Source organism: Sinohyriopsis cumingii, chromosome 1 (genome assembly GCF_028554795.1).
Source record: "Sinohyriopsis cumingii isolate HCF-2022 chromosome 1, ASM2855479v2, whole genome shotgun sequence".
Lineage (NCBI taxonomy): Eukaryota > Metazoa > Mollusca > Bivalvia > Unionida > Unionidae > Sinohyriopsis > Sinohyriopsis cumingii.
In genome coordinates, this window is record NC_142961.1 from 181,967,974 (window position 1) to 181,981,050 (window position 13,077).

Sequence of the window (13,077 nt, forward strand, 5' to 3'; positions counted from 1 at the left end):
TGTCATTTTTGGAACTACAGTGGCAGTTTGTGACATTTACATTAGCCTGGTTTATGGACTGTAGCATCTTTCAGCGGTAGCCACAATTAATTTTTTTATATTTTATTATTACTTTTTTATGTTTCTTTTTTATCAGAACAATCATTACTAATAAAGCGGTCGTTCTTACATATAGATTGGTGGTGTCTTTGTTCTCGTTCATAGGGATAAAGGGTCCTACTCATACACATGGGCTCTATCAACGATAAGGCGGGGAGCAGGATAAGTGCAGGAATAATAATAGTCTGATTGCCTGCTTTATGTGCTCCCTGCGTTGGTCTCTGCTATATGAATAGAGCAACATAGGGAGCATGCCAAGCAGGGAACCAGGCTACTGAATAATCTTCATGTACTTTAGTCTGGTTTACAACAGAAACTATAAAACACAATAAGCATACCTCCAAAATTTCAGATATCGGTACCCAGCCTTTTTTTTAATATAGAATTGTATAAGCGGTCATTTTTACAGGGATTAAGTAAAGGTCAATGGAGTTTATCCTCGATTTTACAATGCAGTCATTCGTAGCAGTGTCAAAATGCATAGTTCGTCAAGACATCATGGTTTTTGGTCACATTCAGCAGGTGGTCGCTCATGACAAAGCATTTATATAATAAAATCGATCTGTGCATTATGGTTTTGGTTGGAAATGACAGGTGGTTGCTTATAGCAGAGATCGCTCATAACAGGTTTTACTGTACAGTTGACAGGTATGCCATTATGTATTTGTAATGTCACAGAAATGTTTACATCCCTATTTAGCTTAGATGCATTATATAGGTTTGTCAGAGAAGACCATAAAATGTGATCCAGTTATTCAAATACTTATCTGGATCACCTTGAAAAATACTGAATTAGGGTTGCCTTGGAGTGAGCAAGATGAAAACTTGTATAAGAATATGACAAGAAGTCATGTATGATGTTGTACATGAAAACTTAAGGTGTCTGAAGTTAACTGAATCACTGGTAAATAAAGACAGTGATGACAGTGGCACATCCATTAAAGACTGAAAATCTTTGCACCACCCAACAATGGACTGATCAATTAGAGGATATAGCACCACCAGCCGATAGTATACTGCATGATGCAGATAGCATACATAACCTTGAGAAGAGATACAAAGAAATGTACAACACGCCAGAAGAAAGGCAGAATAGTGAATGCGAGATATTTAATGAACAGTTCAGGTACACAAAGGGAGAAACCATAGCTGAAGTGTATAAGCACTCCAAGCACTTTGATATCATTAGATGCAAACACACAAAGTGTAGCCATATACAAGTTTATTTAAATTTTGGTAATGGATTTTGTTTCCTAATTTGGCCTACTTGTATCCAGTTCTATTTTGTGTACCAAGAACAATTTTGATCAGCTCAGAAAGATTGTGAACCCGTTTATTTATGAGAGTGTGATATGCAAATTCAAATCATTATAGAGGAAAAGCACTGTACGATTAATTGTGAAATTATCTATCATCTGCATTATGCTGTGTTTTCTCAAATACCATAAGCATGTAAAGGAGGACATAATTGCACAGGGACAGAAGAAAGAATCCAGTTAAATAATCACATTATATATATAAAAAGTTTGAATACAATGGGATGCAATAGATGCAAAGGCTTATGTCATGGAAAACATTTAATTATGAATATTGTAAATTCCATTTGCTCATGTTTCGTATTGCAACTGCTGTTCGATCCTGTCTTAAATGTGCTATTGGAGTCAAGTTGCAAAATCACCTATGCTGACCATGAAGATCTTTTGCTGAGTATTTTCACTTGCACAAGCAAAGACATGGCAATGCAAAAGTGGAAAAAGCTGACAATGTCACCAAGGAAAAAGACAAAGATGTCTTCAAAGAAAAATATGATGAAGTGAATGAAATAATATCTTGGAATGAAGCAATCCTGATAAAGTAAAAAATAGCATTGCTAAGATTTACAGTTGATTTTCAACTTGAGCAATCCATCCGAGACCATGAAATAAAGATACCAGTAGGTACAAGAAAGGCAGATATACTTCAACTATCATGACTTCTTGATGAGCCCCAGCCAACTGTTCAGCAGCTTCCTGCAATGGCAGCACATCCGTGTATTAAAATTTCTTCATCATTCCACACTGGCTCTTAATCGCTATCAAGTCCCATAGTTTAAGTTGCACAGGTGTTCATGTGATTTCCAAGATTACCTGGCAATCATTTCAAAAGTATGCAAGCCTAGCAGCAGTGTTGTAAACCTAAGCTTCTTTCAAGAATGCATCTGAGAATCATGTCAACATTGTAGCATGCAGACACAAATGCGAAGCTGCTATCCAGATTCAAGGTAAACATTGTTCCTGTTGCAGACTTGATTGTGCAACTTCCTCATTGTGAAAGTTAAAAGTTCCAGTGAAGGAGTTAAAATCTCACACCTGTGGTTTCACATTGGTGCCCATGTAATCTTAACATTGATACATATAGCCATCATTGATGAGTGATCATCTGGAGGTTGATAAATACATTCAAGAAGGTCCAAGTTCATGTTTTCCAGTACAGGTCTTTTCATGGGTCAAGATATATTCCAGTGCCAGTGTGTTTTCCACTGTACTCAATAATAAAGGTTAAAAACAAAGACAGCCATTCGTTTGCATGGGCGATTTTATATGTGCTATATCCTGTATTACATAACAATTTTGAAGTACAAACATCACATGGATGGACTCCAGTTTGAATATAGAATTTCTTATACAGGTTACTGATATCAAAAGTTTGGAGAGCTCAACCCAGATATCACCATTAATGTGTATCCCAGGAATTGTGGCCTTCACCCAATTTGACTACCCCCAAATGCACAAAAGAAACTTTGATCTGCAGTTGCTCAGCAAGATGGAAATTGTGAACGACTCTGATGTTCCAGTGGCAAGATAACACTACATATAAATAAAAGAATTTCCCCAAATAGTTTACCAGGACAGCAAACACAATGGGGTAAAGTTTCTGTGCCAATGCCACCTGCAGGTACTTTGCAACCAACAGCTGCTTGATGACCATTACTTTTACTGAGGGTGTCAGCAAGAAGTAGTGCAGTGTACAACTATGCCAGAACCTGGCAAAAATATTTTAAAATTAAGAGCAGTTTGACATGGAGTCAGTTTGGGATTAGATTGTTGTAAAGACGCTGAAAGCAATATCATAAATGAGATGTTTATTTATTGTGTGATTGAATAATGAATGAATCTGACAACATACTTGTGAGCATAAAGTCCATAATTGGATTTATCAGAATGATGCACTCCAAGTTAAACAACCGATATTAGGAAATGATATCATTCCTAACTGGAACTAATCAGAACATGTAACTTAAATTAATAATCAGAGAATAATCAATGTATTTAACATTCAAACAGATATGTTTAATTATGAATCTATCACCATGGATGATCAATGTTTAGAATTTAAACCAAAAAAAATGAGCATTGTTGCATCTACCACCAAGGGTAATCAAAATAGTTACACAGCTATCAGTAAGCTATGATTCTCTCACCAAGTGTGATCAGAGTATATAATTTGTACAATAATATGAATGATATTTTGTCCACAAGTAGAATTTATACATATATGATTGATTTTTACTCATATAGTGATACTGAATATATTGATTTCACTAGTCAAATAGTCAGGGAACCACCACATATGGCCTATCTCTCCCATTATGCCAAAGAATCCCACAAGAGCCTCCTTATTCCCTGCAATCTTAATCATCCTGAAGTTTGGGTCCCTCACTGCAAGAAAACCAATACCATCCTCTGAGCCAGCATTGCCCCGAGTGGCCAAGTGGTCTAAAGTGCTCTCCATTACGGATCACTGCCATCTCACCTCTGCATGGGTTTGAGTCTCGGATTTCGCTAATGTGGGTATGTGAGAAAGCTTGTCAGCACCTTCTCTCAAATGGAGCAACATCCTCACATGTCCTAAAGTACAGAGAGCAAGTGCCCTCCACAGTCCGACACTCCACAGCTCAGCTCATTTTGATTGTCCCTTTTTGGTATCTTATGGCAGAGGAGGGTCCTTGTGTCACATCACAGGGCCACTCTCCATCACAACTGACCTAGATACTCTATCTTCACACCTGGCTGATCTCAAATAATATCTTTGCAAGAAAAGTTTTAAAGCCAATTTACCAAGCTCATCATTCAGTCTCGAAGAAAATCAGCTGTAGCTGAATCTTATTACATTGTGGCTAAAATGGGATGATCTATCTGTACATGAATGCACCATTCAGAGATGATCAGATACGTTACAACATATTCAGGGATTTCATGGTTGTCCTTGTATCTCCCAATGAATCATTGGAGATGACTTTGTTGTCTGCCAATTCAGCTCTTTTCCACAATCAATGGAGTGTCTACCATTGACAACCTTGGCCTGGAAAACAATCATGTGTACCACAATATGATGCTTGACAACTCCTTGAGATTGATTTCTCCAGGCCAAAACAAAAATATATGACCCAACAATATAAACATGTGATCATGGTGATCCTGGACAACTGCAAAATTGTTATATTTCGAGTGGTTGACACACATTGTCTTGCAAATATTAATTGGACCTTGTGTGCCATGGATCATGAGTTTCAGAGCATGTTTGCAGAGGTCACCCAGGAACCATATATGGTAGCTTTCTCATGATTGTGCTTCATCTTCTCCTAGGGTAAAATATTGCACCAGTTTAGATAAATCAGTTTAAGAATCATAGTAAATACATATGATGCCAAAAACAAAGAAAGCTCTGCTTGAGAAACCTTTGATACCTGATAATAATGTCATAGCTGAGTGTGCTGACAGATGCCGCAAAGCTCTCTATGAACAACTAGAACCTCTCAGTGACTACATAAGTGTCTGCAAGCATGTCAGAGATTTGTTTCAGTTGTGACAGGCCACATAGGAAAACATCACAGTGGTTTTGAAAAGAAGTTTTAGCCAACACTTGAAACCACATTGTAAGTGGAAAAGTTGATGGGAACAGAAATACAGCTTTGCCCCTTTGTGAGATGGCCAAACACGTTAAGGTTATCAAGAAAGTTACAAGAGGAATTGTGATGGCCATTAACTCATTCGGCCCCAATCCCACCTGTAGGCATGGTGAGGTTGTACCCTATTTCCGAGCTCTGCAGTATCACAGTCATTTAAGATACACCAGCATGGGTGGTATTACAAAAAAGCAGACAGATATAGCTCTACAATGATATCATATAATGTGGAAGTTCTAGTTGCACTACAAAATACAGAGAGGAAAACCTCATTTTTTGCACCCGCTTTTTTTTCACCCAAAATTTGCTTGTGGTTGGAATGCGATTTTGTGCTAGACATCACTATAAACTGCCACATTGCAGACATAGTAGTGATATGACTGAAAAATTGTTAAAGCTACGTTAAAAATCCAAATCACAACACACATCACACTAGTTGCACTTCAAAATACAGAGAGAAAAACATCATTTTTTGGACCCACTTTTTTTTTTTTACCCAGAATTTGCTTGTGGTCGGAATGCGACTTTGTGTCCGGATTTTAGACCTTTTGGCCTCAGATCTATGGCAGACCGGTCTGAACTGCACACAGACAGGTGAACCTTTGCAAAAACTAGGATAAGGTGGGCATTCGGAATAAAGAGCTTTCTCCATACGAAAATGATGGGACCATTAAGCAAACAAAAAAAAAACTTTTACCTGTCTGCTCATGCGCAAGCAAAATAGCCAATGGAAAATTATGTTTCTAATACAGATAGGCATTAGTCTCATGGAAAATCTGTTGAACGCTAATGTATTACAATGTATTTAGAAATAACTCCCAAAATGTCTTTCCTGCTCACATTTCAGGTGAAAACAACAAAAACCTCTGGGGCCGAATGAGTTAAATACTTGCCACAAATGCAACCAGAAGTGACATCAAAGACCTGAGGGAGGACCTTGGTGTAGTCCTAAAAAGCACCCTTTACTTGAGGAAAATGTTAAGGAGGCAATTGTGAATGTCCCACAGCCACAGTCACACTGGTACAAGTCAAGGATGCAAACAGAGCCAGCTGATGAGTGAATTTTGAAATTACCATATGTGCCATTCTAACTGGAAAGAACTCATGTTGCAAATACCAAAGAAAATAAATGATGAATATATAGACCATTAATGACCCAGATGAGTATTTAGGGAGTTTACTGGAAAATCAGAAACCACCAGCCTGCAGTGGAATCATTTTATAAGAACATATAATGAATATGCAATCGGAAACTTTGAAGAATGCAGTGAATTGTTAACAAAATATATAAAGATGATACTACCCAAAATAAGGGAACAGTGTGACTCGTCTACCTGGACCTGAACCCCAATACAAACATCCACCTGGACCAAAACATCAACCTGGACCTGTATACAGCATGCACTCAAGCCTGAACCTATATACAGATGACAATCTAGATCCCCATACCAATGTCAACCTGAAGAGGAACCCACATACCAGCGTCCACCCTAACCTGAACCTCCACATTTCACCTGAATCCAAGTAACATAGATCCAAGTTACAAGAAGAAATATCCAGGCAGCAATAGCAACTTACAAATGTTTACAGGTGGCAGGAATTTCCCAGTTCACCAGAACAACCACCTGTGACAGAAGGCCTTGGTTGACTGGTTTCTCACACGTGAGCCACGACAGGGCCACAAACATTGTGCCAGAAGTCATCATTGCAGCCACATTCATTTGCCAGCAGTTGCTCATCAATGACATCATAGACTCCTAAAACATATTGCATAGTAATACATACATGCAAGGATTCGATGCAACCTCAAACATAATCGTAAATGTTATAATCTCATCAATGAAGGCGATAATATTGCAAGTGCATTTTCCAGATGCCAATTACTGCTGGGGAAGGTTAGGTACTTATTGTGGTTGGCCTAATGTTTAATTGAGCCATTTAGAGGCTTCATTGGCAATAACATGCTTGTGTTTTGGGCAAGTACAGTGTAACCTGGAACATTGTTGGACTTTCCATGGGTGTGTAAGATATAAACTCAATAAGATTCAGCAGACTTGTTCCTTGATGATTGGAAAAGAACTATAAAAAGATCATATTTGTACACATGCCAACATTCAGTTCTGCCATTTCAATTGTATCTCCATAATACATGGTGGATATTGCAGCCTAAAGATATTAATGAAATTCCCGCTGACCATTCAATTCTGCTTGCAGGGCTCAGTGATACCAGTTACATTATTGTGCTAGACATTGCCAGGATCTCTGCCACAGCTACCAGCAGTTATAAAATCTCCAGCATTAGGTGCTGTCAGAACCACATCTGGGATGTCTTTGAAGAAGGTAGTGGGAGGCAGGGCCTCCTAGGGCTGCATGTATCTTGAAGCCACATAGGGTCAATAAAAAATGGAAAAGGCCTTCAACTATCCAGGCAGACTTGGAGCCAAGATCTTGACTGGTCTCACTGTTGTCAGCCAGGGGCACGAAAATGTAGAGTGATTGTTTCTACAATGGTAAAGTAATATCCACTGACAAATCCACCAAGATAAAAATTGTCCATAAATTAAAATATACCAACAATGACTCTAGCTGCAAAAGTAAAATGCAGACTGATACTGGCCCAAAACATGCTACTAGCTTGTTTAACAGTTCTTGGAGATATACTTGAATATCATTAACTGTATATGACAAGGGCATAATCAGTGTGGTTCTAAGTGAACATGGAAGCATGCACACAATTGCTGGAGATGTAAATATTTCCTACAGTTTAGTGGCTGTTTTACCAGTGAAAAAGGTAACTGGTTAGAAGTATATGTGTGCTGTACCTGGATGTCAAGAGTTTGGACAGGGTCTGCCAACAAAGCATTAATACTTTGTGCAGATGTTGTTATTAAGAAAACTATGATGGACCTTCAGAGCTTCTGAACTGAGAAAATAATTAAAGCAGAAAACAGTTGCGAGATTAAATCACCAAAAACAAATATAAAAAAACCCAATATACTTGTGAAATACAAACATTGTGTGTTGCTGTTGGATTAGACATGCACAAAAAGTCCCCTGCAAGGAAAAGGGCATTGGGAACTCAAATGGGTTTAGGGGATTGGAAACCAGGGCCGGTGAGCTAGGTTCAAATGTCCATTTTGAAACTACTGTATATAAAGAAGTTCTACCAGGGAGAACTGTCTAAAGCCATTACAGGTGGCCACTACGAGCTATGACATGGACATCCATGATGATCACTGTACCTGGTCTGTGATGGAGAACAGCATGGCTGGCAGATTAATTTTGACCATGGAAAAATGGATTTCCTGTACTATGCGATGTGGGTGGGTGTGCATAATAATATGACTATAGGTCTTATTCTGAATGAATTTAAATAGCCTTGAATGCCCTGATGTATTGCAGTGATGCAATCCAGAATGTTTTTGAATGAGTTCTCAATAATTTCAAAATATGTTGTTAATCCAAAGTCAGTGAGCACTTAGTAATTCCAATGAATAATTTAAATAAATAATTCCTCTCAGATTATATCAGAACAAAACTGCAAACTTGTGCATTCCCACAGACTGATATAAAATGGGAATGAATTATTTGTTTACCAAGTCCATATATTTACAGATTTTTACTTGAACTATAACGTAGTTGAATATGAAGATTTTCAAATGGAAAAACCTAGTCTAACTGAAAAACAAGGCTGATCTTGAACTTTTGTTACATAAAGTCTGTTTCTGGAATGTTCTGATCTAAAAGAGTTATGTCAGCATGTTATTTACAAACTTACAATGATGTACGAAAATTATTCAGTTTAACATTATGTTTATAAATGACCAGTCTTGGATAAAAGGTAGGTACAAGCATTCTCACATATTCATATTGGCTGAACCCGAGACTTGAACCCACGCAGACAGAGATGGCAGTGATCCATAGCGTTGAGCACTTTAGACCACTTGGTGCCCCTCCACAGCGTGCATGTGTGTGTGTGTGTGTGTATATATATATATATATATATATATATATATATATATATATATATATATATATATGGATGGATGGATTCTATGCAGTGGTAACAGATGCTATAATTTTCTATTTGCTTTTCCCAGGTACATGACCTGTTGTTCTCTAGAGATGGAGACGAGTTTTTCTCATGTGCAGATCATGTGAGTCGTGATTCAGCAGACAGAAATATTATTGCCTGGCACTTCAATTCAGGTGTCATTTTATCCAACCAGATATACCAGGTTAGTTATTGTGTATTTCATCACAGCAAAGAACATTTAACCATTTTTGGAATAGTGAAATATCATAGGGAAACATATGCTAAGGATATTATGTCATTGGTTTGGTTGGTTGCTGATAACAACACTTTCAACAATGTACTGACAAAATCTAGTTGAAGGAATAAAACTTAGTGCCTTTCCAATGGACACAACTAAGTAACCAACCTGGGCTGATCTGAGAAGGTATTAAACCCACAACTCGTGGATTACAAGTTTGAAGCTCTACAAACTTGGCTTCTGCACTTCCTTTCTTTTCAGTGATGTGATCAAGCTTGGAAGTGGAACTAAGGATCATTTTTTTGTTGCACTCCCATAATGTTCATTTTGAAAAACATACATCGATTGATCAAGTCATTGTAAATCAATATGCATTTTTTGTCAGGCAGCTTCTCGAAGGTTTGGAAAACAGTTTACAACTACTCAGACATTGGAAAATAGGGTGCAGATAATAATACCATTAATATGCATATTGGTAATTAAATATTAACTGATAATTAACAAGAGTACCTAAGTTATCAAAATTTATCAGTGTCCATGCTGTACATACAAGTGTTGACTTTTGTATTATTAAAACCTTTCATTAACAAAAATTCTTCAGAAGCCATTAGCTCACCTGGCTAATGGTCATGTGAGCTTACTATCCATTGTCTGTCTGTCTGTCAGTGTTTGCTTTTTTGAACTTCTCAGAAACCACTGGGCCAGTTTGGGTCAAACTTGGCAGGAACATTTCTTCAGAACATCCTCTAATTGTGAAAAAAAATTTTGAGGTGGTTCCACTTGATGAGGCCGTCATAGAAGCCAAATGGAAAAAACAATTTATAATCTTTAGTGAAAAGTGGCATTCACTTGTCATCAGCTTTTATGGTAGGTGTTGTTTCCATAGGAATCAGGTAGAAAGCTAACTTTTCACTTTTTTCCCAGAACACTTGACTTAGTTTTGATCAATGTTGGTAGGAATATTTATGTTATCATTCTCTGTTAAAATGATGTCTATTGGTGCCCCCCACCAAGTCAACCAGACTTCATTAGCAGCCAGGTGGAAAGTCTGTTGTCAGCTTCTTCTCTAAAATGGCTAAACCAGTTGTGTATCATACTTTGACATTATTTGCTAACTGTGGTTACAAATATGGTACTATTATTTATTTCTTGAGATTCATTGCTATTTCTGTAAATATTTGTAATTATAAGAACTGAACTTCATATTTTACAGGATACATGAATGACTTCCACTTTGCCATGGTCATTTACTTAGTATGTAATCAGTTTCTTTTTTACTTCATGAATGCTGAAAATTTGAATATAATTTTTTTAATAAGCTGGTCTTTTTTGGCCCAATATTGGTCACATTTTTTAAAAATACTTAGCTTTCAACTAAAGTATTAGTACAAGTTTTAAGCAGAATTTGTTTGTTTTCATCTGAAGTTGATTTAGTAATTAGTAAGGGGAATATAAGTAAAATATCCATTCTGTGGCGTTGTTATGACGAGATGTTGTTATTAAGTATTCTTATTTTTGTATGACTTTGGGGTTCTGGAGAGGACACTAGTTTTCAGAAAAGGCATTGGTTTTGAGAGGAAATATATGATAGCAGGGGTCTTTAGAGAACTCTTTTCTGACCTAATATAGATGGTGTTCCCACTGGCAATAAAATTATTTTCAAAGCATGCAATATTTTCAATTGGGAAAAGCCACTCCTTGAAAATTTGTTCTCAAAAAGCATTTTTATGTGATTTTCTCTCCAGAAGTAATCAATCCTGGGCTCGGTTAATAAGTATTGTGGACAATCCCCTGGACAACCTGGTTTAAAATTATACAGGTATATATAATTGTATTTTTGTCTTTTAAAGGTAAGGACTTTGATAAAAATTGTTGTTTTGTTTTTAGTATTTCTTTTTAACATTATATAATGCCTAATTTGCAAGAGATATAGCAGTTTTTGGTGGTGGAGAAAGTTCATTGATTTGGCGGTCTCAGAATTAGATCACCAGAGTTAATCCTGTCCAAATTTTTGTATGTTATAACCTCCAGATCCAGAATCACTAAAATATAAATAGCCAAACTTTAAATCTGCTATACCGTATTTTTTTATAACCTTTTAGGAGCGTTATACCTGCACCAGACTAAAGTTACACCCGACTGAGGGTCATTTCATGGCCCAAAGTAATGGTAATTACATTGCCATCTTCTCCATCAACAGGCCATATAAAATGAATAAGAGCAAGAGATTTGAAGGACATAAGGTAACAGATGTATTTAAACGTTTTCTTTTCTTTGCAATTGTCTTGTAAATGTTTTGGAGGGGGGGAGAGCATGCTAATTTATAATAATCATAAATAATGTGATAAAAATAGGTCATTATGGATAGGCTGATGGGGGGATTACAGTTGGTGATAACGATAACATAGATATAACTACAGAATGTTTGTCAAGATTCTTGCAACACATTCATTTTGACATACTTGTAGTCTAAATTGTGTAAGGTTAGTGAATAAATTTAATCCATTCAGTTAACATGAAGCAAACATTTTAGAAACATGAAATATTCCTTTACTAATGATATGAGTAGAAATGTTGCATACATGTGGAGTTTATAATGCAGCTCATGTAAATTTGTGTGTGCTTTGCCAGTGGCAGACAAGATAGGCTAGAATGCAGCCCATGTAAATTTGTGTGTGCTCTGCCAGTGGCAGCCAAGATAATATTAGTATATACACAGGAAGTCCTCTCTCTGTACTGGGGGCCCCGAGTGGCCGAGTGGTCTAAAGCGCTCTCCGTTACGGATCACTGCCATCTCACCTCTGTCTGCGTGGGTTCGAGTCTCGGATTCGGCCAATGTGGGTATGTAAGAAAGCTTGCCAGTAGCTTCTCGGGGGTCGGGGGTTCTTTCCGGGGATTTCCCAGGTTCTTCCTCCACCATTAATACTGGCCGCCATGTATAGCCTATCGTGCGCTGAAAAATGGCGTTAAACCCTACAACAACAACAACAACTCTCTGTACTGCGAAATGTAAAGTTTAGAGTTTTATCAGATCTATTTGAAATCAGCATAGACATAAGAGTCTATGGATCAGATGACAAAAATCACAGAGTTGATTGAACAAAATCACAAATTAATAATATGATATGAATGGAGTACATTTGATTGACTTTGCTGTTGTTTGCACTCCATAGTTTTGCACTTTGCTTTGGATTAGATTTTTAAAGAAAAGAAGTTTCCATGCTTTCCTCACTGGTTACCCTGGTTATTTCAAACAGACCTTGTATATCTTAGGTATTGTGAAAATAATTTTTGATTCCCATTATTTTAGTGAATGATTGGGCATAATGTGGGGTATAGAATATATAACTTGGCTGCGATGCATATATGCACCTCTCAAAAAAACATAGCTCTGCTTGGTCATTTTCTCTTCCTGGATTTCAGAAGGTAATTTTGAGGAAAAAAACACAAGTTGGTAACTTATTTTTAATATTTATATTTTTTATAATCGATTTATTGCACTTTCAGTAGCTGATATTGTTTAATCCGATTAAATTTATTTTCCCTATTTCAATAACTGCCAAAGTTAGTGTACATTGGACCAGTTTACGCTCATTTTTCAAGCACATGGGAACAGCTATTTTATTAGCAGTCTGCTTTAGATAGTGTGTAGTTTCTGTAACAACCACATATAAAGAAATCCCAGTCCAGCACATGAAAGTTGCATGGAGGTATGCTAGCATTCTCTCCACTGTGCATGTTGCCATGTAAACAAGTTCA

The 13,077-nt window shown here is 37.1% G+C and overlaps 1 protein-coding gene across 2 annotated transcripts in view; it reads left to right on the forward strand.

Annotated features, from left to right (window-relative positions):
* LOC149808499 (WD repeat-containing protein 25-like) overlaps nucleotides 1-13,077 on the forward strand; it is a 40,961-nt gene that overhangs the window by 18,228 nt on the left and 9,656 nt on the right. For both annotated transcript variants that reach the window (XM_089978204.1, XM_089978212.1), the window contains exons 4-5: nucleotides 9,145-9,282; nucleotides 11,421-11,561. In XM_089978204.1, the coding sequence (XP_089834330.1) occupies nucleotides 9,145-9,282; nucleotides 11,421-11,561 (279 nt within the window). The remainder of the gene's footprint in view (nucleotides 1-9,144; nucleotides 9,283-11,420; nucleotides 11,562-13,077) is intronic.